This window comes from Dipodomys merriami, unplaced genomic scaffold (genome assembly GCF_024711535.1).
Source record: "Dipodomys merriami isolate MVZ:Mamm:240054 unplaced genomic scaffold, mDipMer1.0.p SCAF_129, whole genome shotgun sequence".
Taxonomy (NCBI): Eukaryota; Metazoa; Chordata; class Mammalia; order Rodentia; family Heteromyidae; genus Dipodomys; species Dipodomys merriami.
This window is the reverse complement of record NW_027202593.1, coordinates 2854370-2876735: the sequence shown is the minus strand read 5'-3', so window position 1 is coordinate 2876735 and position 22366 is coordinate 2854370. Positions and strand designations below refer to the sequence as shown.

Here is a 22366-nt window from a genome sequence, read left to right as displayed (position 1 = left end):
TGGCACGGCCGCCAGCAGATCAGGCCTCAGAGATTTCTCTGTGTGCAGAGGTTCTGCACGCGCACATGCATGCACGTGCGCGCACCTTTGCTGCGTAACGCTGAGGCTTACTGGACTCAAGTTTCCAATGTGGGGAGGAACGGCTTCTGGGCCCCGTGCTCACTCAGCTGAGCCGCCTGCCTGTGCTCTGTTGCCATACTATTAAAAAAAGCTCGCATGCCTTCATACATACGAAGACAAACGTTAACCGTTTCCCCACGTTCTAAACCAACACTGACAGCGTCCTCTCTCACTCTTCTATAGACTGACTGCCCGCCACACAAGACCCAGATGAAGATCTGGAATAGAGATTTGTACTACTAATTCTCAACTTGGAAATGGATCGATTTGGAGGTGCTACCCAAAACAGGAGGCAACAGAAATGTGTGGAAGCATTGGTATTTGACTAACAATCCACGCTCGCACTGTATTTCTTCCGTCTATGAATTAGACGCATCTAACTTCTTTTGTTCATCGTCCTGCCTACAGGCAAAGACTGAGAATGCTCTGGCTTACTTATTGAGCAGGCATGTAAAAGAGGAGGGAGGAGCGGAGGAGAGGTACTGGACACCTGTCCCCTGCCCACTGCCGCCTTGCTCTCTGGGACACCTCTAACCCGTCCGGCAAGGGCAGGCACGCCGGCCTGGCGTACCTCGATCTCCTGGAAGGAGCTGTTGATCATGGCGATGAGCATGTTCAGCAGCACGATGACCATGGTGACGTTGTAGACACCGTACAGCACGTAGCCGATGTTCTCGATGAACTTGTGGTTGTAGTTGATCACCACAGACTTCACCTCCGAAAGCCCAAAGATGGCCCAGAACAGCGTCTTAAAGCTCTCCTCCACGCTAGGGACAGTCACAGAAAATAAGGAGATGCAGACTCTCACAAAAGAATTACAACCGCACGATGTTTGGATTGACTCTGTATCTTTGCAAATCGCTAAGGATTCATGGGGAAAATTTTTTTTTTTTTTTTAGTCAGTTGTGGGGCTTGAACTCTGGGCCTGGGTGCTGTCCCTCAGCTCTTCAGCTCAAGGCAAGCGCTCTACCACTTGAGCCACAGCGCCACTTCCGGTTTTCTGGTGGTTTATTGGAGATAAGAGTCTCACAGACTTTCCTGCCTGGGCTGGCTTTGAACCGTGATCCTAAGATCTCAGCCTCCTGAGTAGCTAGGATGACAGGCGTGAGCCAACAGCGCCCGGCTTCATGGAAAATTCTTTACTTGCCTGAGCCGCTGTGTCCTTCTCGGCTGAATGTGCAGGATGACGTATTTTGGGGAAGAACAGGGTCATACCAAACACAAACTATCTGGCACAGAACAGGTTCTCAGTAAAGGCCAGCCTCACTTCACCATCACACCTCTTAACATTTGAAAGAATCAAACTGCTTTGTCCACAGACTCGTTAAGTATTTTGCTTATTAATAAAATACAAATTGCTAGTCTTCCTAGGTTTCTGATCCATCTGTACTTTTACTCCTACCCAATAGAAAATACAGGCGTCTTGAAGGAAACATGGCAGCCTGGACTTACACAGCACCCCTGCATCCCAGAACTCAGTGCTGCAGGGATTGCAGGGTGGAGCTAAGGCCCCTGGCCAACCAGGAGGTCCCCTCCCCTGGGCGGAGCTAAGCCCCCTGGCCAACCAGGCGGTCCCCTCCCCTGGGCGGAGCTAAGCCCCCTGGCCAACCAGGCGGTCCCCTCCCGAGAAACCTGCAAGGAGTGCTACCCATGGCAGCCCTGAAAACCCACATCTCAAGGATTTGTGTTGGGTTTTTCATCTTTTTATGGGGGGAAAAGGGTGGCACAGAAATGGAGGGAGGGAGGGTGAACTAACACAGCCATGGTATTTAATACACGCTATGTGAAAAATGAACGCCACAGCTGTGGGCAAGGATGGGAGGGGAAACTGGAGAGAAGGAAGGGGCTGGGTGGCACCATCTGAAGACACGTACTTGTCACCAAGTCTGCTACACCTTAGCAAGAACAAGAAAACTGTATTTAGAGCAAACACATGCTCCATGGGGCAGATTCCTCCCCATGACAAGACCGGAGAGGTTGAATGAGGAAAACGACCATTCTGTTCCATGCCCAGGAATTCTGGGTGAGCAGAAAGCTCAGGAATTTACAGGGTGTCGGTCCAACACAAGGGGCTACAGCCAACTACAGGTGCCAACTACAGGTGCATCTGGAAACTATCTAAATGTTGTGATAAGAGAATTATGTGTGAGAGCTACTTACCCTGATATTCCGTACTAAAGTGTTAGCTATGATCATTTAAGAGGAGGAAGGTTCCTATGTTTTAGAGTCTTTTTTTTAAAATCCTTTGTTTTGTTTTTAAATGAATAACTAGACAAGAAATCTTTGACCAGAGCAAAGACGTATGTGAATACTGTTAAAGGAATATTTGCTAATTAGCCCATCTGCAGCCCGCTCTCCGTCAGCCAAGCCACGCCCCCAGGACACGCACGTGGTGAAGGCCTCATTCTGCTTGGCGCCGATGTAGTAGGAGTAGAGGTTGAACATGCCGATCATGAAGGCCACAAACACCATGATGAAGATGACCATGAACTTGAAGATGTCCTTCACCGTCCTCCCCAGCGAGATCTGCAGAGGCCCGAAGCTCTCGTTCGCTGGCAGGATGTACGCAATTCGGGAGAAACTCAGCACCACCGCAATGGCATACAGACCTTCGGATATGATCTGAGGGTCTGACGGGTCCCACTGTATCCTGGCTGGGAAAAGACAGAGACCAGGGTGAAGGGTGCATGTCTTTAAGCTGCTTATGTAGCCAACTTCTGAGAAGAAATATAATTCTATTAACCACCTAGACCAATACTGGAAGTCTGTCATCCTAATGGACTCTTGAGCCATCAGCCATATTTAAGTTATAAAGGTGAGATTGAGAGGTGAGACCAACCTGTCTGCTTTGCTAGTGATTTCCCACAGAAGCACACGTTGCTAACATCATTAAGAACTCAGACTATAGGTTCAGTTGTCTGTAAAAATTCCAGTATAACCACTGATAGGCTATCTCTATCCATAGCTACGTCTCAACCGACAGGACCTGTGCTAGTGACTCAACTAATCGTAGCTTTCCTTCTCTTTAATATTGCTCCTACCCTAAATTCATGTACATTCAGTGTTTGCAAAGTTTCTGACAGTTCCTTAATAAACTGTAGCATTTATTACATTATTTATATTACAAAGTTATTTAAAATTACTAGAAGTAACATTTCCTCTGAATAGACTCAACTCTATTTTTACCACAAGATTTTGTGATAACTCACTTATGACTTTTCTTGGCATGAATACACAAGGTCATCAAAAACCCAATTAAGAAACCATTATTAGGAAACAATACAAGACGGTACGTAGCAAAGAGGAAAAACATGCTTCTTAAATTGAATTTGTTTATTTGCTGAAAGTATAATTAGAAAAGGGAAACAGAAGCCTAAAGACGAAGCTCCATTTTTGCGATGCTCTGAATGGAAGTATTACCTAGAAATAAGTTTGAGACTTAAAAACTGTATCTTTTGAAATCTTGAGGGGTAAAAAGTACCTAAAATAATCACGCAAAATCTCCTTTATGAGATGTCGCCACTAAATCCATTTAGGTGCCAGTTTTCAGTACGCGACTTACCATTCTCAACCCCGGTCCCTGCTCTGTACGGCAACACGGGCGCACAGAGTCCTGCATCTACCTGCGCCCACCCCTCGGTCCACACGTCCCTCCACACCGCCGGCCCCCTGAGCTCCACCTGTGAGAGCAGGCCGTCCTCCGGACCGGCATCCCCGCCCCCCCACTGCCACCACGTGGCAGCCTTCCCTTCTTTTTGTAATGCTGAATAATATTCCACTGTCTGTGAAGAACTCAAATGCAAATTATTTTTATCGATAAAGGGAAATGAACACAAGCTATAAGACAGATACTTTCCATGGGGTTTGGTCCTGGAGACGAAGGAGCGACATGGGAATTTTATAAGGATTGGACAGATGACCAAGTATAGCTGACGTGTCTTTTACAAGAAAATGATCCGTTTGTAGGGTCTGTGTGTGTCGGCTCACCCAAATTGTAGTATTTCACGTTGTCTCCCAAGGCAACTTTAGTCAAATCCTTCAGCGTGTCGTTGGCGTCGATGATGCTCTGGGCTTTGGAAGCGTGCCAGAACGCCATGAACCTGGCAATGAACGAGGCTGCGAAGATGGCCAGCATGCCGAAGTCCAGCATGTTCCACAGCTCAAACAAGTACTCTTTGGGGCCCTGGATCCAGATTTCTTTACATTCAGCCCATATCATGCCTGCGTCCGAAAGGGTTACACAGCACGTCAGTCCCACGGGACCTCCTCGCTCCTGTCAGTGACATCTGAAAGCTCTCGGCTCACACCGAAAACTCTTCAGCCTCTGGCCCGGCTTTCCTATCCAGCCTATTCCCACCTCCTCCCCGCCCAGCAACGCCAGCCCCTGTCCTGAGAAGCCTGCACACATTAGAGAGCCTTTCTGCAATTAAGTCAAGTTAGAAAGCTGAAAATGTCAGGTTTCAATGTCGCAGCGTAGCAGGTGACCGGTCAGGGGTGCTAATGATGCACATTTTCATGCCACTTTTGATAAAGTTGCATAGTCTTTCCAAACATTCAGTGTTTGGGAATAATACTTGCTTTGAGATCTGACCCTTGGGGGGTTGAGAACTTTAACACTGGTTCTCTGTGAAGTCTCCAGCCTGCCACTTGAGCTTTCTAAACCTTTGAAGATGAGGACGGCCATTGGCACCTCCTTCACACAGTGTTACAAGGCCGAAGTAAAAGTAAACTAGCACCCTGCCTAGCCCGGTGCCTGGGACTCAAACACTCTCAGAGCGCTTCCTATTTCAAACTGCACATACTTCAGAATATTACTTGAGAGGTGGAGGAGGAGAGGGAGGAGAAGGAGGAGGAGGAGGAACAGGAGGAGAGGGAGGAGGAGGAGGAAGAGGAAGAGGAGGAGGAAGAAGAGGAGGAGGAGGAGGAAGAGGAGAAGGAAGAGGAAGAGGAAGAGGAGGAGGAAGAAGAGGAGGAGAGGGAAGAGGAGGGAAGAGAAGGAAGAGGAGGAAGAGGAGGAGGAGGAAGAGGAGGAGAAGGAGGAGAGAAGAGGAGGAGGGAGAGGGAGGAGGAGAGGGAAGAGGAGGCAAGAGAAGGAAGAGGAGGAAGAAGAGGAGGAGTAGGAAGAGGAGAGGGAGGAGGAGGAGAAGGAGGAGAGAAGAGGAGGAAGAGGAGAGGAGGAGAGGGAGGAGGAGGGAAGAGAAGGAAGAGGAGGAGAGTGAGGAGAAGGAGGAAGAGGAGTAGAGGGAGAAGGAGGAGGAGGAGGAGGAGGAGGAGGGAAGCAGAAAGATAATGAAGAGAATCCATGATTAAGAAGAAGATGTTCAGCCGGGCGCTGGTGGCTTACACTTGTAATCCCAGCTACTCAAGAGGTTGAGATCTGAGGGTTGTAGTTCAAAGCCAGCTTGGGCAGGAAAGTCTATGAGCCTCTTATCTCCAATAAACTATCAGAGCACCAGAGGTGGCGCTGTGCCTCAAAGGGGTGGAGCGCTCGCCTTGAGCTGAAGAGCTGCGGGTCAGCGCCCAGGCCGAGTTCAAGCCCCACATCTGACAACAACAACAATATATATGTTACAGATCAGAAACAGAAGCAGAGAGAGCTTAAAGATCTGATGTCCAAAAAGCACCTTTCACATGCCCCGGCCCTCATCAACATCCACTAGGGAGGAGAGGACATCTGCTCCATTTCTAGCCATCTCCACACAAAATCACACGGGTGACAGCTCTTCCCGGCTTTGATTAGTACTATCCCAGGCCTTTCTTCCCGGGGTTTGATTTTTTTTAGTGCAGAAGGCACTAAATGAATGAGAAACCACAGTACTGGATTTGACTCGCTGCATTTCGGACCAAAGACACACCATAGCTCCTCTCATCCCGTGTTTCATAGGAAGAAGCTGCTCTTCACGTAACTTAGGAAATGTGTCCCTGCCGCTCTGCTTTGCTGTGGGACTCAGTGCCCTGCACACTGCAGCAGGTGCCAAGGCCCACCCAGCCCTGGGGCCTCCCTGGGGCTCTCTGCTTGGTCCCCTGACTTGAATCTCTTTGCCTCTCACTCACTGGGGCTAGCACACCCAGCAATAGTGGAAAGCGGGGAGCTGGGAGCGTGGCTCGCTCGTGGCTTGCGCTGCGGTATCTGCATTTGCCGTTCTGCCTGAGCGCGAGGGCTACCAGCGCCGCGAGGTGGGGCTTGCGCAGTCCTCACCGATCACCCAGGATATGATGAGCATCTCCATCCACGAGAAGCAGGACGTCTTCATCCGGAAGAGCTGCCGCGCGTGGTCCACGCTGGTCTCGTTGGGAAGCAGCTTGGTGCCTTCGAATCTGTCTGCCGCGTTCATGACCAGCAGCCCCAGGAAGATGGTGAACGAGGCCGCGTGAGCCACAAACTTCATGAACGGCCCACGCATTATCCTCCCAATCTGTCAGAACACACACGAGAGGAAATCGTCACTCTGTTCTGGACACGTTGGGACACACACATGCACACACACACACGTGTGTAAGAACAAACATCTGCCTGTCTCAATGCTGTTGTAAAATAATTACGTCCGCTCGTGTAGCCACTGGTAGAATCATAAATGTCAGGCTGTAGTAAGATTTCATTCTTCACCTACCCATGCTGGTGTTCTCCATTAAGGACATCTAAAAGTTCTTGAAACGCTACAGCATGGTGGCAAAAATGTGGAGTGGAATATGAGCATTATTCCTGGCGAGCAAGCTCACTCAATGGGCCTGAAGTACTGAGGAAATATCTAAGTGGGTCTAGGGCTCCACACGGAGATCTGCAGGTAACAAGTGTCACTCAGCCCCAGTGAGTGAGAGGCAAAGAGATTAAAATCATGGGACCAAGCAGAGAGCCCCTGGGAGGCCCCAGGGCCGGGTGGGCCCCAGCACCCGCTGCAGTGTACAGGACACTGAGTCCTACAGCAAAGCAGAGTGGCAGGGACACATTTCCTAAGTTACGTGAAGAGCAGCTTCCTATGAAACACGGGATGAGAGGAGCTATGGTGTGTCTTTGGTCCGAAATGCAGCGAGTCAAATCCAGTACTGTGGTTTCTCATTCAAAGTTTCAGTCTTATCTTTTTTTAAAGCAAGAAAACAGACCAATACAAACGAAAAAAACAAGTTTTCAAGAAGGTAGTGTGTTTCCATCATCATGTTCTCTATGCCTGTTACAGACAGTCGAGCATTATCTATTTTCAAGATGGGGTTTCAGCCTGAAACCCAGGCTGGCCTCAGACTCCCAATCCTGGCCTCCTGAGGCTGGGAATTCAGGCATGCACCAACACACTTGGCTGGGTTTCTCTTAAGAGAGACTTTGGTGCTTCTTAGTGGACCTTACAAATTGCAAATGCTATCCATTTCAGAAAAATCTGCCATGATTATATTCTGGGACAAACAAATTTCTGAAGAATAGCTAGGGAGATTTTTAAATAAATGGAGAGATCTTGTTGAATGAACTAAATAAACTGTGTACCCAGAAAATCATGGATGGTAATCACTGACAGAAATACTTACCTTTAAATATTATGTCATACTCTTTTTAGGGATCATCTGTAATGAAGTGCCAGCCGCCCAGCCTGATACAGTAATGATAAAGAGGTTGAGGCTAGCTCGAAGGAAAATAATTTGAAACCATTCAATGATCTATCTTCAGTGTAATCAGTGCACAGCAACTGGTAGTTGGGGACTATACAGAAGAACGAAAACAAAGAAATACAAAAACATTCTAAATGGAGTCAAGACAAACTTTGGGGACTGAAAAACAACATGACACAGACACCGTGCCCCACGGAGGGGACTATTTCTATAATTTGGCCTGGATCTGTTTTTGTGGATGTGTTGGAAGAGCTCAAGTATTTTAAATAAAAATTAAGCTGGAGCTATCTCTTCTGTTTAAAAAATCAACTCTGTGATCTGTAAGCAATATTTATAGACATTGCTAGTGGAAAATATTGTAAAAATCAATGTCTTAATCATGCTTCGGCGGATAGTTATCCTCTCATGTCAAACTGGTAAACAGATTTTACATAGGAGAAAAATGCCCTGGAGAGGTCTTTCATTTGATCATTGGCCTTATTCTCCATAAATGAGCCAGAAGGAAACATAGCTAGAAAAGAAAGAAAAATGAGGAAAATCAGTTCATTGTAATTCAATCAAAACTCAAGAAATGTATACACAGCGCCCGTCACCACGGCACAGAGGCCACACGGTGCGCACGGAGTGCGGTGATGGTGGAAAAGAAAAATGAGTCTGTTCAGGAAAACAGTAACCAACTAGCAGAGGCCCCGCGGCTCCCGAAGACTCGGGAGCAGGAAGAAGGGAGCTGAGGCGCGGCCGCGGCCTTCTGTTCAGGGGAGACCCAACAAACTCGGTGCACAATGTGAAATGTTTATTCCTATGAACAAGAGGAAAACCTCAGCTTCCTATTCTGAAAAAGAAATCTGTGTGCCAAGAATCCTTTCTAATGGCTTGCCGTTCTCCGCATGGGTTTCTCATTTATATTTAGAGGGGGCAGTTTTGGGGTCTCGTGTAGAAGCACTCAGGATGGATGTGTACGGATGGATGTTACCCTCCTGAGAAAACGTTCTGGCCCTTTCTATCCCCTCCCTAGAAATGACTGTGAAATCTCGGCGTCAGGAGCCTGGCACCGGTGCTGGGGACACCTGCACTTCGACCGTCGTAAACCAATGTGTGACTGAGGTCTGGAAACCAGTCCTGCCCGCGTCTGTCTACACTCTGCACTGAAGAGACGGGTCTGGGGGCAGTTAGCTTTGAAGGACTCCGTTCTGCCGCTCGGGTCTGAAATTCACACACACCTGGGCAGGTGGCTTCGGACACACGAAGAGAAGCTGCTTAGCAGAAGGCACACCGGGCTGGGCCAAAATAGAGCCCCTTCCCCCGGCCGCCGCGTCCACCGAGCAGGGCTGGGCCGTCTGAACCCTCACCCGAAAGCCAGGCGGGACTTGGCCAAAGCCTGGGCAAATGAAACTCTGCTAGGAAAACAGGCACGCGCGCAGCGACAGCATCCAGTGCACTTTGTGGCTGATATACATATCCCTTACTGCAACAGCCACGGGCCCTGCTTCACAAAGGTCCCATACAGAATGGAGCCAACGATGCTGGCCCAAACAAGCGCCATTGTATCTCTCACCTCAAGCGTTACTAGAGGACAAACAAAGTTACCACGACCATCTTTTAGGGAGTAACCTGAAACCACAGTTTAACAACCCTAAGACCTCATTAACATGTAACAAAGCGTCTGTACACACAGGGACGCCTAGAACAATGACGCAGACCAACTGGTAACGGGCAGAGGCTTTTCCACGGTCTACTAACGGTGCTGATGGCACAGGCGGATTTTCTCTTCTTTGAATTTTTTCTTATTTCCCCAATTAAGTATGTATTTAATTTTCAAAACAATAAAGACAGCGCAACTGTGCTTCTATGAAATTTTCGTTTGGGGAGTGGACGCAGCCAGCATCCCATCCCCCCAGCCAGCGTCCTGTCCCATCCTTGTCCCCCATCCCATCCCCGGCAGCCGGTGTCCCGTCCCTGACCCCTGCTCCCTGTCCCCCATCCTCCATCCCCCGTGGCCCCCTCGCTCACCTTGCTGCACGGAGCACACCAGTAGATGGGAGCCAGGAAGGGCAGCCCCACAGCCACCGCCAGGACCACCAGAAACTTGACGGCCATCGTCTGCTGCCGCAAGCCGGAAAGGTTCTCGTACCAGATGGACAGGAGCTGCTGCTGGCAGTTTGGGTGAGCCACGAACTGGGGGGAAGAGACAGGACGGGCCGGATGAAGCAGGCCAGGCTTGGCCCGCGCGCTCACACGGGCTCGGCCCGCGCTCACACACACAGCCCTGCGCTTTCTCATGGAGCATGGCCAGGCTCGGCCCGCGCGCTCACACGGGCTCGGCCCGCGCTCACACACACAGCCCTGTGCTTTCTTGTGGGAAGTCTAGCTAGCATTAAAGCATGCACACACCCATGTGCGCGTGCACACACCATACACAAACACACAAGTGCATGCGACTTCCAGTGAGCAAGACTGCCAGAGGTCCTAACACGCGTGGTACCAACACAAATCAATTTTCACTGAGAAGTGTACAGTGGGTAAGTCCTCTTTGTTCGGAACTGGTTACGTGGAGAGGTGGTGTGCCTGCATTGATTACACACTTCCACAACTAGGGATGATGTTTATTTTTAAACATTTTAAAGTAGATTTTTACTGCTGGGTGCCAGTGGCTCACACCTATCATCCTAACTACTCAGGAGGCTGAGATGTGAGGATCATGGTTTGAAGCCAGCCTGGTCAGGGAAGTCCATGAGACACTTTTCTCCAATTAACCAACACAATTGGAAGCAGAGCTGAGGCTCAAGTGGTAGAACGCCAGCTCTAAGTGAAAAAGCTGGGAGACAGCACTCAGGCCCTGAGCCCTAGCCCCAGGACTAGCACCCCAAAAAGGTTTTATATACTCTAACAAGGCAGTGAGGAGAAGGGACCCCTGCATTAAGACAGAAGCACCAGATGCCAGCGGCTCACGCCTGCCATCCTAGACACTCAGGAGACTGAGATCTGAGAATCACGGTTCAAAGCCAGGCTGGGCAGGAAAGTCCGTGAAACTCTTATCTCCAATAAACCACCAGAGAACCAGAAGTGGCGCTGTGGCCTGAGTGGTAGAGCGCTATCCTTGAGCAAAACAGCTCAGGAATAACACCTAGGCCCTGAGTTCAAGACCCATGACTGACAGAAGAAGAAGAAGAAAAGACAGCAGCCAAACGCAAAGGTACTCCACGAAGATACAGCGGCAGGGTTCCGGGGCGTTAAGGAGTTGTAGACATTGGAAAAAGTAACAGAGGGAAAAACGGAGGGCGTCAGACACACGGTCGCCAGGCGCCTGTTCCCACGTCAGGTGAGGAGTCACAGTTAGACGGGACGCGTGGGGCAGAGGAACCATTACGTGGCATCCGCGCACACCAGTCCAGACCGGCCAGCCCTGCTACCAGAAGCACCTGCTTCCCCGACCAGGGCCGAGGCTGCCTCCTGAGCACCAGTAAAAACTGAAACGGCGCTTACTTTCTTTACTTCGTACTTAATGGCGAGCTTCAAGCGGCTGAGGTTCGGACGGCCGTGATCCCCGGGGTGCCGCGTCTCCACATCCCCGTTCAGAATGGCCTCCACCTCCTCCGTGTTCCGGCACAGGTCCAGAAGGCCCACCACGAAGTCCTTGCACTGCATGGACAGCTTCTTGTAGTCGTTCTAGTGACGACAAAGAAAAAGCGAAAGGTGGAGGCAGGCTGTCCGTGGGCTACGCGGGGCCTGGCGGCAGGAGGAGCCGGACGGCTGAGACGTCCACGCTCACTGCTACTGCCGTTCACTCATCTCCCGCCTGTCCCGTTAACCTGCGCTCTGTGCTGTCACTAGGAGGATTCCCCTTGTTCTCTAGCAAATAAAAGGTGCCCAGAGCACTGCCATCATCGCTAATAAAGGTTCTTTTACACCAAGCTCAACTGCCATTCGAGAGAAAGGACCCTGCCTTTCCTTTGCCTTGTGCACACCACATCCTCTTTGGTCGCAATTTCAGGAGCGAGGTGCACAGTATCCGCTTGATGGGTCTTTAGAGGACTCTATAAACAGTGTCATGAACTCGACAATCAGAACATTCCGGCAGGAGCCAGAGCAAACCAGACAAATACAATTATCTTCTTAACAGATGGTTCTGGGGGAATTTTATGTGCTAAACACAAGGCCAAAAGATAAATCTACTTCTGAGCCATTCATCGGTATTCTTCTTTAGAGAAAAGAAAGCTAAGCCAAGTACGGTGGCTTCCACCTGTAATCCCAGCTCTCGGAGATTGCAAATTCAAGGCCAGAAGGGGCTAGGTAGTAAGATCCTGTCTCAAAAATGATACATTTTTACCTATGACTGGATAAGATGAAGTTAAGTGAAATGAACCCCAAGAGAGGGACACAAGTGGTTTTTTTCTTTCTTGCTATTGTTTCTAATGTATTTATAACATACCATGTGATTTTTTTTTGTTGCTTTGTATGTCCCCCCCACCCCCCAATATAACCCGTTTCCACTGTGTTTGATGTCGGTGCCCTGCACTTCTCCAATTTGGGGAGGGGAAGGGAAAACACAAAAGGCTTCAATAGGGATACAGGTTGACCCACTGTAACAATGAGATGTACAAGACACTATGTTGAAAACGAACTTGACAATTGGGGGGGGGGGGTGCAGTCCTGGAGGTGGGAGGGAAGGGATGGGGGGAACGCAAAGGAGGAGGCAACAATGCTCCATAGGGAATGCACGCATGACCTCGCTCAGGTAGCGTGACCCCTCTGTGCAGCGTAACGTACACATAAAAACGTTTTTTCATGAAAAATCACGGTTCGTCTTGAGAGGGGTGATGACGCATTCTGTTGGGGAGAGCGTGCCGTGCCGCGTGGTTGCTATCCAGGTGGGCCCGGCCTCCCGCGCGGCGGGACGTCCAGCAAGGGCCCCACCTCCCCGCGGGACCCACCTTGAACTCCTTCTCGATGTTGGCCAGCACGGCCAGCTCGTGGCTGAGCTCCAGCGCCGTCCTGACGGGGTCCTCGCTGGCCAGGGACAGGTAGGCGGCGCTGGCCAGGCCCCGGTAGGCGTTGATGCGCGAGCGCGCGTGGCTGAAGGCGTCGCGGCGCTGGCGCTCGGCGCAGCGCGCGCACTTGCAGAAGTAGTCGTGCGGGCGCTCGATGCGCGCGCCGCGCCGCAGCAGGATGTGCACGATCTCGAACTCCTGGCAGTGCGCCGCCAGCACGATGGGCGTCACGTCGTGCGAGAAGCGCGTGCCGTCCTCGTCGTAGGCGTAGAAGTCGTCGTCGTCGTCGCGCGGCTCGGCCCGGCCGGGGCTGCCCGCCAGGCGCCGGCCCTGCGCGAAGGCCGGGTGGCCCAGCAGGGCCTCGACGATGCGCACGTAGCCCTTGCTGATGGCCAGCAGCAGCGCGTCGCCCACGCGCGCCAGCGGCTCCTGGCGGAGCAGCAGCTCCGTCACCTCCAGGTGCTCGTTGGCCACGGCCAGCTGCAGCGCGCTGCGCCCCAGGTAGTCCACGCAGTTCACGTCCAGCGCCGCGCGCTCCTCCAGCAGGCGCCGCACCACCGGCACGTTGCCGTACTCGGCCGCGTCCAGGAAGCGCTCCTCGTCCGGGCTCGGCCGCGCCGCGCGCTCGCTCAGCATGTAGGCCGGCCCGCGCGCCGCCGGACGCCGGCCCTTCTCGCGCCCCACCGTCTGCCGCCGGGCCGGGCGCCCCGCCGAGCCGCGCCTGCGAGCGAGCGGGGCCGGGTCAGCGGTCCGCCCCGCCCCGGCCAGGCCAGCCCCGCCCCCCCCGCCCCGGCCAGACCAGCCCCGCCCCCCCCGCCCCGGCCATACCAGCCGCCCCGCGCCCCGTGCCCGCCCCGGCCCGCCCAGCCCCGCCCCCCCCCCCCGCCCCGGCCAGGCCAGCCACCCCCCCCCCCCGCGCCCCGTGCCCGCCCCGCCCCGCCCCCTCCCCCCCCCCCCCCCGCCCCGGCCAGCCGCCCCGCGCCCGCCGTCGGGCGCCTCCCGTCCGGCCTCCCTCCCCCTTCCTTCCTGGCTACCTAGAGGCCAGCCAGCTGGGGACGCCCATGGCCAGGGCGCCGCCCCCGCCCTGCACCGCCCTCCCCTCCCTCGTCCTCCCTCCCTCCCTCCATGGCCCTCCCTTCCCCCCTCCCTCCGTGGTCCTCCCTCGTCCTCCCCAGCCCTCCCTTCCTCGCCCCCCCCTCCCCCGGGCCGCCGCCCCTCCTCCAGTCAAGACGGACTCTGTCCCCTGGAGTCTTGGGGTCTGTGTGAGCTCAAAAGGCTGATTCCATTCGAGTCAGCATTACAACCCTAATGGGGAACCCCAGGGCCGCCAGGTCCGGCAGAATGGAGCCCAGAGAGCAGGGCCAAGCGGCCCAGGGCCGGCCTCTCTGAAGACGGCCACCAGTGGCCCAAGAGACCACACTAGCCAGCACCTCGGCCTCTGCCCGCCTCTCCCCCCTCCTCCCTCCTCTCCCTCTTTCTCTCCCTCCTCCTCCTCCCTCCTCTCTCTCCTCCCTCCTCCTCCTCCTCCCTCCTCCTCCTCCCTCTTCCCTTCCCCCTCATCCTCCTCCTCCCTCCTCCCTTCCCCCTCTTCCCTTCCTCCTCATCCTCCTCCTTCCTCCTCCCTTCCCCCTCCTCCCTTCCTCCTCATCCTCCTCCTTCCTCCTCCTCCTCCCTCTTCCCTTCCCCCTCATCCTCCTCCTCCCTCCTCCTCCTCCCTCTTCCCTTCCCCCTCATCCTCCTCCTCCCTCCTCCTCCTCCCTCTTCCCTTCCCCCTCATCCTCCTCCTCCCTCCTCCTCCTCCCTCTTCCCTTCCCCCTCATCCTCCTCCTCCCTCCTCCCTTCCCCCTCCTCCCTTCCTCCTCATCCTCCTCCTTCCTCCTCCCTTCCCCCTCCTCCCTTCCTCCTCATCCTCCTCCTTCCTCCTCCTCCTCCCTCTTCCCTTCCCCCTCATCCTCCTCCTCCCTCCTCCTCCTCCCTCTTCCCTTCCCCCTCATCCTCCTCCTCCCTCCTCCTCCTCCCTCCTCCCTTCCCCCTCCTCCCTTCCCCCTCATCCTCCTCCTTCCTCCTCCTCCTCCCAGCCACAAACAGCCAGCCCTCCAGAAACAGAGGAGGAACTTAGTAACAGGACTTCAAGAGGCTGGGCCAGTCCCAGAGACTCTTCAAAGATGCTCACTCACCAGGGACTGCTTTAGCAACCGTGACCCACAGGCCTCGTGTTTAGTTGAAGAGTCCACTTCTTACATTTAGGAAAGTGACCACCACAGACGCCACATGACAGTTAGAATCTCTGAGTTGGGTCTCTACCTGATTCCTAGTGACTAAGGAATGGTTTCTATGACTTTGTTCTGGAGGGAGATTATTTAGGGGAGGAGCTATCCTTAGCCTTGAAAGCCTTGTTTCCCTACAGCGTGGCCATGTTGCTGCTTCTTGCTTTTCAGGTGTGCCGCTGCCTGTGGAGAGGCCGCAGTGGAACTTGAGGGCTTGGCTGAGCCTCGTCCAATAAACTTCCACGTCCCTCTCACCGCCTACCGCACAGGTGCGCCAAGCACACTTTGTGCTCCCTAAGTGTTTCCATGTGGTTTCCTCATAACTCATAAAGATGAGTAATAGCCACCACCAATGGCTGCCTACAGCGTCCTTTCCGGTTCAGACTCCTGCAAAAACCCAAAGGCAAAAATGACCTGCATGTGCCTGGCTGTGAAAAGCTCTTAATCTAGGGGAAATGCTGGGGGGGGGGGGGGGGGAGGGTCTGTGAAATATTCTTACCCAGTTTCTTAAAAAAAAATACTTCTTGCCAGCACCAATGGTAATCCTAGCTACTCAGGAGGCTGATATATAAGGCTCAGGGTTCAAAGCCAGCCCAGGCAGAAACATCTGTGACACTCTTGTCTCTAACTAATCGCATATAAAAGCTGGAAGTGGAGCGGTGGCTGGAGTGGTAGAGCGCTAGTCTTGAGCAAAAGCAGCACAGGCACGGTGCTCAGGCCCTGAGTTCAAGCCCCAGGACCAACACAAATAGTAATAACTTTTTTCTTGCTTTTATGTTTTATTTTGAAAGCCTCTTTGAGATGATGGACATTCCATCATTTTTTCCTCAATTTTCTTTTCTTTCCTGCCCGATTTCCACTTACTTATCTTGTTTTTGAATTATGCTCTGGGAGAGCTTGTTAACTTTGTCCTCTAAAATATTTACTGAATTTTTTTTCTACTACTACACGTTTCTGTACAATATATTCTTCTTACTTTCGGCAGATAGTAAAGCTGTCATCTGCACAGGTCGTGCATCAGGGAAATTACTCCCAAATTGATTTTTTTTAATATCTGTTATTTTATGTCAAAGAGTTTCCAGCAAAGAGTTAATGGTCCTTAGTAAATATTCTTTTCTTCGCTTTAAAGGAATAATTTTTCAATTTTTTCCCCTTAAGGAGGACTGGACTTGTTGGTTTGGGCAAAAAAAAAAAAAATAAATAAGATCTTGAGTTGGAAGAGGGTTTGTGGAGGAACATGATTTCTGAGTGAATGGGGTGGAAGACTGTGTGGCCCGGGTCCGCTACACCAGCCACCGCCCGCCCCCCATCTTCTGCAGTGACTCCCGGCCTCCTCCCTGCCTCTGGAGGTTCTGGGGAACCTCCCCGCCCTTCACTTCCCTCCTTCTGTACTTGTGGATCTCCGTAGCCCTGGTACAGACAGGGGAACGCCGAAGGTGGCGGAGAGGACACGCAGCTGGGAATGGGGAGAACACTTTGGGAAAGGACAGACAGACAGTTCAGGGAGACACGAGCCAGGATCCGGAGACGGACGGAGATGGGAGGAAACGTTCTCATGTGAGTTCCGAGCCCAGAGAGACACAAGATGGTGTGCAGTGTGGGCAGGCCGGGAGCCGGACCCCATTTTGTTCTCTTCTGAAAGTTAAGGTGGGAGAAATCACTACTGCAGCCACTTCAAGTCCCGTCTGTGGAAAGTCACGCCACGGTGCTTCCCACACTTGGGAATACGGCTGGCAAAAGCAAGGAGCCTGGACCTCATCCGCTCACAATCAACTAGAAGACTCGTGAAAAAACCAAGAACTAGCCACGTGCTGGTGGCTCACGCCTGTCATCCTAGCTACTCAGGAGGCTGAGATCTGGGGATCACGGTTCAAAGCCAGCCCAGGCAGTAAACTCCGTGAGACTCTTATCTCCAAAAAACCACCAGAAAACGGGAAGTGGCGCTGTGGCTCAAGTGGTAGAATACTCACCTTGAGCTGAAGAGCTGAGGGACAGTGCCCAGGCCCAGAGTTCAAGACCCACTACAAGACGAAAGGAAGGAAGGAAGGAAGGAAGGAAGGAAGGAAGGAAGGAAGGAAGGAAGGAAGGAAGGCAAGCAGGCAGGCAGGCCAAAAACTGTGATAGTATCTGATGTAAGTGGGCTTTAGCTTATAAAGTACATACATATTTATAATATATGCATGCTTATATATTATAAATATATAACATAGCTATTATATATGTATATAAATATATTATAGCTGTCATATTAATATACAAGTATATAATCCATAACTTTATACACATATTTCTAATTTAAGTATAGTTTCCGAAGATTGATTTATTCACAAGATACCTCTAGATCTGACCTGTGAATTAAAGATACCTAATTTTAAATTTTAAGAAGTCATTAATTTCACGCCTATTTGTTTGAAAGAAAGATAGGAGAGGGCCTGCCCCTGCTCAGCACGGGCCTTCCAGTCCTGCGCGGTGCCAGCCTGATGCCCCGTCCTCAGAAACAGCGAAGACGAAGGTGCTCCCATTCACCGCAGAGTCTTCCGTGTTAGAGCATCCGCGGCTTAATCCCAGTGCCACGAAACAAAGCAAAACAGCCCACCGATTCAGCAATGTGAGTTCCACCCACATCTTTATTAGGCCTGAGTTTCCTTAACATTGTGTTGACAGAAAAACCAAAAGCAGGCATTTTTCTTCACTTTGGCAAGATAACGGGCCCTGCCCGAGCCCAGCACCCTGCCTGAGCCCGGCACCCTGCCCGAGCCCGGCGCCCTGCCCGGAGCCCGGTGCCCTGCCCGAGCCCGGCACCCTGCCCGAGCCCGGCGCCCTGCCCGGAGCCCGGTGCCCTGCCCGGAGCCCGGAGCCCTGCCCGAGCCCGGCGCCCTGCCCAGCACCTCCCTCCTCGCCGGGAAGGCTGCTCCACCCCGGGCTTGCAAACTTGAAAGCAGAAAATGGAACACAATTTTCAAAATAGCAGACATTTAAACCTTTCTAGAAAGACTGTGCCAGTGGACGGGAGAGCCACTTTGGAAATAGGACTTCTAGAGAGTACCCGAGAGCAGACCAGCTCTGGAGAGACACCTGTTACCACAAGAACTCCGCGAGCCACACCCCTGCGCCAGCAAAACAGGTATGCTCCTGCCGGCTAAAGGGAAGCACGCCGCGTCGCCAGCTCTTGGATCTAAGAAAAATGCCACGGAATTTTCTTCACCCAGTTGCCTCCATTGCGCATGGTTTAAAGTTTTATATCTACATTTTTCGATTTTTATCATAAGCATAACGTATATAATGGTTCTAGAAAGAGAGTGTGAGTGAGTCACTCTGCCCAGGACGCCGGCACAGGGTCAGGACGCCGGCACGGGGTCAGGTGGCGGAGTTCACCTTCCACGCACCTCTTCTCCCTGGGTCTCCCTCCGCTGCCGGGGGGCGCCTGCGCCCGGGCGTGGGGGGCGGCGCGCGGTGCATCTCTGTGCACAACGCCAGCCACAGGAACAGCTCCCAGCTCCCGGGCAATCTCCTCCGCTTCCTGAGCAAACACCACACACTCTCTCAGACGCTGCTGCCCCTGCCAGGCCCCGCTGTACCGAGTACCCCACCTCACGTCCTCTTTTCCATCTCAAAGTCCTGGCCAGCGCTCGAACGCACAGGTCTACCGAGGCCGACGTTGCATAGATGCAAATGACACGTGGCTTCCCCGGAGATGTGGCGAGGGCTGTGAGCAGACACTGTAGGTTCACCTTAGGAAAATGGAGACCCCAGAATATTCCTTGATTCTAGGCATACACTGTCCAGGAGAACAACGATGCTTGGATCTTTTCAGAATAACAACCAACACAAGTAGTCCTGTTCAGGAACCCTGAGTCTGTCCTCACGCTGGCCACGCTCCGCGGTCTCTTCCGCTGGGGTTTTGGATGCAATAACCATCCCGCGGCTTTCCTGCGCTGCACTCGCCACCCGTCAGCACCTCAGCCCCGCAGGAGCAGCTGAGTCAAAGGAATCAGACTCCCTGTTTAACAGGACAGCAAATCACCTTCATGTACAGCCCGACCACACAAAAAGGGCGGAGCCACGGGGTGGGGGGGACATTGTTTTCTCATTTCTATAGACAGCGTCTTTGTGTGCATTGGAAGCCAAACTGCACAAGAATGAAATGAAAGCACGCGTGCGCAGTGGCACGGCTCTAGCCATGTGGCGTTTGGGGACAGCCGGGTTCTATGCCAGCCGCCCTCCGCGGCCCCGGTTATGGCTCGGGCCGGGTGTCAGGTCTCCTCTGAGAGCTCCGGTAGAGCTCTGGGCACAGGCATTTATTTTTATCGTCTGGGATGGTGAAAGTTCACGCGGAATGGGAGCGGAATGCATCCCGATGAGCTCGGAGGAGGAGGACGCGCAAACACGCTGCTTCAGCTACCGACCACCTTATGGGCCTGAGTCTCCCACAGGACAGTTTCCTGTTTCACAAGTGACGTCTGTTGGAAGATGGAAACGGGAGGTTTCTCAATCTGCGTGGAATGGAGCCCGCAGAGGGGGCTGGCACGGGCGAGGGGCGTGTAGCCCGGTGCCGTGCGGTGTCCGCGCCTAGAACGACAGGCCCAGGACGGTGGCGGGACCGAGGGCGCGGGCTCGGAAGTCCAGCAGGCTCACGGGGAGCCGGGCCCGATGGGGGCTCTGAACGGTTGTAGGGGCCACGGCCACGCCCAGGGGCCACGCCAGAGACCATGGTCTCATGCATCGCGCACACTGAGCGGAATAAACAGATTCCCAGTCCTGAGGCACCTCTGGGGACCCTTGCAGAGCATCGGGGGAGCCCAGCGTTGGGAAGACGCCTGGGTCAGGCGTGCTGTTCTGCGGTTCTCCTGTGTGTGCCACCCCGAGACTCGGCCGCCTGGGTCGGGGTGTGGGGGTGGGGTTGGGCTCCTCACAGCTCCTAGGGCTGCTGTGAAATCGGCGGCCTGGAGTTCCACGTGCAGCCGCTGTCCACGTCGCCGCCCGTGAGGGATGCAACGCTGGCTCGGCCAGGTCGCTCATGATGGTGGGGGACGTGACCCGCACGCAGCTCAAGGCGGGTGCACGGGGCCACCCGTCCGTGAAGAGCGCTCCACTCGCCAACGCCAGGGGAATTCACGCAACATCAGGAAGGGCATCAGCTCGCCCACTTCCCCGCGTGACGAGAGAGGCAAGGGAGGGGAGACTGTACAGGGTTGGTGAGAACGAGAGGCTGTTCCAGAGAACACCCTGGGATCTGCAACAGAGGAAAACCAGAGCCCCCAGCATCCGATGGCCACACTTCTGGAAGCTGAGAAATGAAGGAAAAGAAGCCCAAGTAGGAAATGAACTTTCTACATAAAGAAACAGGGGCCCCAAGTCAGACAGCTACTTCTGGGCCCCTTGACTGAAAGCAAAGACGCGCGTCTGGTCTCACCAGGAGGGATGTGTTCAGGATGAGGCTCAAGCTTCCCATGCAGTCGCTCGGCATTTAGATGGCTGTCAGACAGCAGCAGAGCGGGCTGGGCTGGGACAGGGCAGGCGGCGGGACAGCCTGGGCACCCCCCCGCCCCCCGCGCAGGGGCGATACCACCAGGCCCCGGCGGCGGCCAAGGCGCTGGGCAGACGTGTCTCTGCCGCCAGCGTCTGCGCTGCCCCTGCAGCCTCCCAGGGCCCGTCCAGTTCATCGCTCATTCTCCTTACTTAATGAATTAACTCGGTTTTCTGAGACAAGATTTTAAAGGGACCAGACAGCCTCAAACTCACGATCCTCCCGCCTGGCCTCCTGTGCCTACACGTGTGCCTTCTCCACCTCGGGCTCCTGCTGCTTTGTTTTAAGAGCGGAACACTCGCCCTCATGTCTGATCATTTGGGAGACAGAGCTCACACACTGAGTAACTTGAAATCACATGAGAACGTTGGGGAAAGAAGTCCACAAAATGATGCTCTCTCCAGAATCCATTTTTCCTGATTGTTCCTATCAGTTAAAAGCCAACACTGTAGTTACTTAGGAGGAAAAAAGAACCTTCAGGAAGCATCCTTGACTTCCTTCTCCTAAACCCTTTCATCAGAAAGAAAAATCATCTTGCTGGTACTTTGTGTTTTGTCTCGTTTTTGCTATTTCATTCAGGATTCTTGGTTTTGCTTAGCTTGTATGTGGCGTTTGTTTCTGCAGTAGTGGGGGGAAGGGGGGTGGGGGAGGGGGTCCAAGCTGGGACCCCACGCATGCCACCCCCACGCGTGCCACGCCCCATCCCGCGTCTGCTGCTTTGCTGAGTCCTCACCCGTCACAATCTGCGTCTGCCCATCACAGTCCCGAGGGTCCTCACAATTCATCCAGAATCTGGGCCGCTCCAACTGGCAGGCAAGGAGGGCTCAGCCCCCCTCGCCCCCCCCTCGCTTCCTTCCTCTGCCTTTGCTCCCATCTCTGCACCCCTGCCTGGAGCGCCCTCCCCCCTCCCGTGGCTCAGTGCCCATCCCCCGTCAGCAGATCTAGAAGTGAAACCCTTGCCCTCTCCACCCTTGCCCTCCCGTGAACGTGTCCACCTCTTCCCTCCTTGCTTACTGTCTGTCCCTCCATCTGTCCATCTGTCCGTCTGCCTGGGTCTTCCCAGAACCACCCTACCACCGCCAGCGTGCTCTCGGGGATGGAGCACAGACCCGAGCCATGAACACAGCTTGCAGCTGCCGCTCTGACCCGGGACCCAGACTTCCCCGGGATAAGAAGGGCCAAGGCTGAGAAGAGGAGACAGAGGATGGGAGGGGTTGGCCTCCACAAGAGTCCTGGCTCCACGGCGCCCTCTTCTGTCAGTACCGCGAAGTTCAGGACATGGGCGGGTGGTGCTCCCTCCAAGTGTCTCAGAGAGACCCCAGCGAAGAGCTCCACTACAGGGAGGAGGCTCTGCTCTTGCCATGCCCGACCACGCAGGCGGCAGCATCGGCGGTGTGGTTCAAACCTGAGGACGGGCCCGCATCGCGGTGCCTCTGGAGAGACTCGGCTTCCTCCGCCCTGCCGGTCCACGCGTGGCCGCTCAGCCCGCCCCCGCCTCCCATCAGACCAGCAGCCACCTCTGCACACACCTTCCACACGCCTGGAAGACACCAGGCCAGAAACAGGTGACCGGAGCCCAGGCAAGCTGGCCTATCGGACGTCGGCCAGGACAGAGCCACGAGAACCGAGACAGAACCGCGACAGAGAACCAGCCAAGTCACGGTTCGCTCTGACTTTCTTCTCCAGCAGCCGGCCAGGAGGAGGAGGAGGAGGAGGAGGAAGAGGTCGTGCGGGAGCTTTACTGCGTGCTTTCCTTTCTCTCGTTTTAGTGCTGGGCTGGCGGCGCTGTCTTGGGGTTAGTGCAGCTGTCTTGGGGTTAGTGCAGCTGTCTTGGGGTTAGTGCAGAGCTCGGCTCCGGTGACGTCGGC

The 22366-nt window shown here is 53.8% G+C and overlaps 1 protein-coding gene across 6 annotated transcripts in view; it reads right to left on the bottom strand.

Annotated features, from left to right (window-relative positions):
- Positions 1-22366, bottom strand: part of Trpc6 (transient receptor potential cation channel subfamily C member 6) — a 51933-nt gene that overhangs the window by 10699 nt on the left and 18868 nt on the right. For 2 of the 6 annotated variants that reach the window (XR_011371091.1, XM_070018355.1), the window contains exons 1-8: positions 14882-15087; positions 12648-13425; positions 11200-11382; positions 9727-9891; positions 6320-6536; positions 4108-4341; positions 2510-2774; positions 692-887 (exon numbers count right to left, since the gene is read on the bottom strand). Coding sequence is in view for 5 of the 6 variants with exons in the window: in XM_070018355.1 (XP_069874456.1) it covers positions 692-887; positions 2510-2774; positions 4108-4341; positions 6320-6536; positions 9727-9891; positions 11200-11382; positions 12648-13340 (1953 nt within the window). In the remaining variant the exon portion in view is untranslated. Of the gene's footprint in view, positions 1-691; positions 888-2509; positions 2775-4107; positions 4342-6319; positions 6537-7635; positions 7827-9726; positions 9892-11199; positions 11383-12647; positions 13426-14881; positions 15088-22366 lie in introns of those variants that run through there. The other 4 variants (XM_070018356.1, XM_070018354.1, XM_070018357.1 and 1 more) reach the window with 4 other exon arrangements.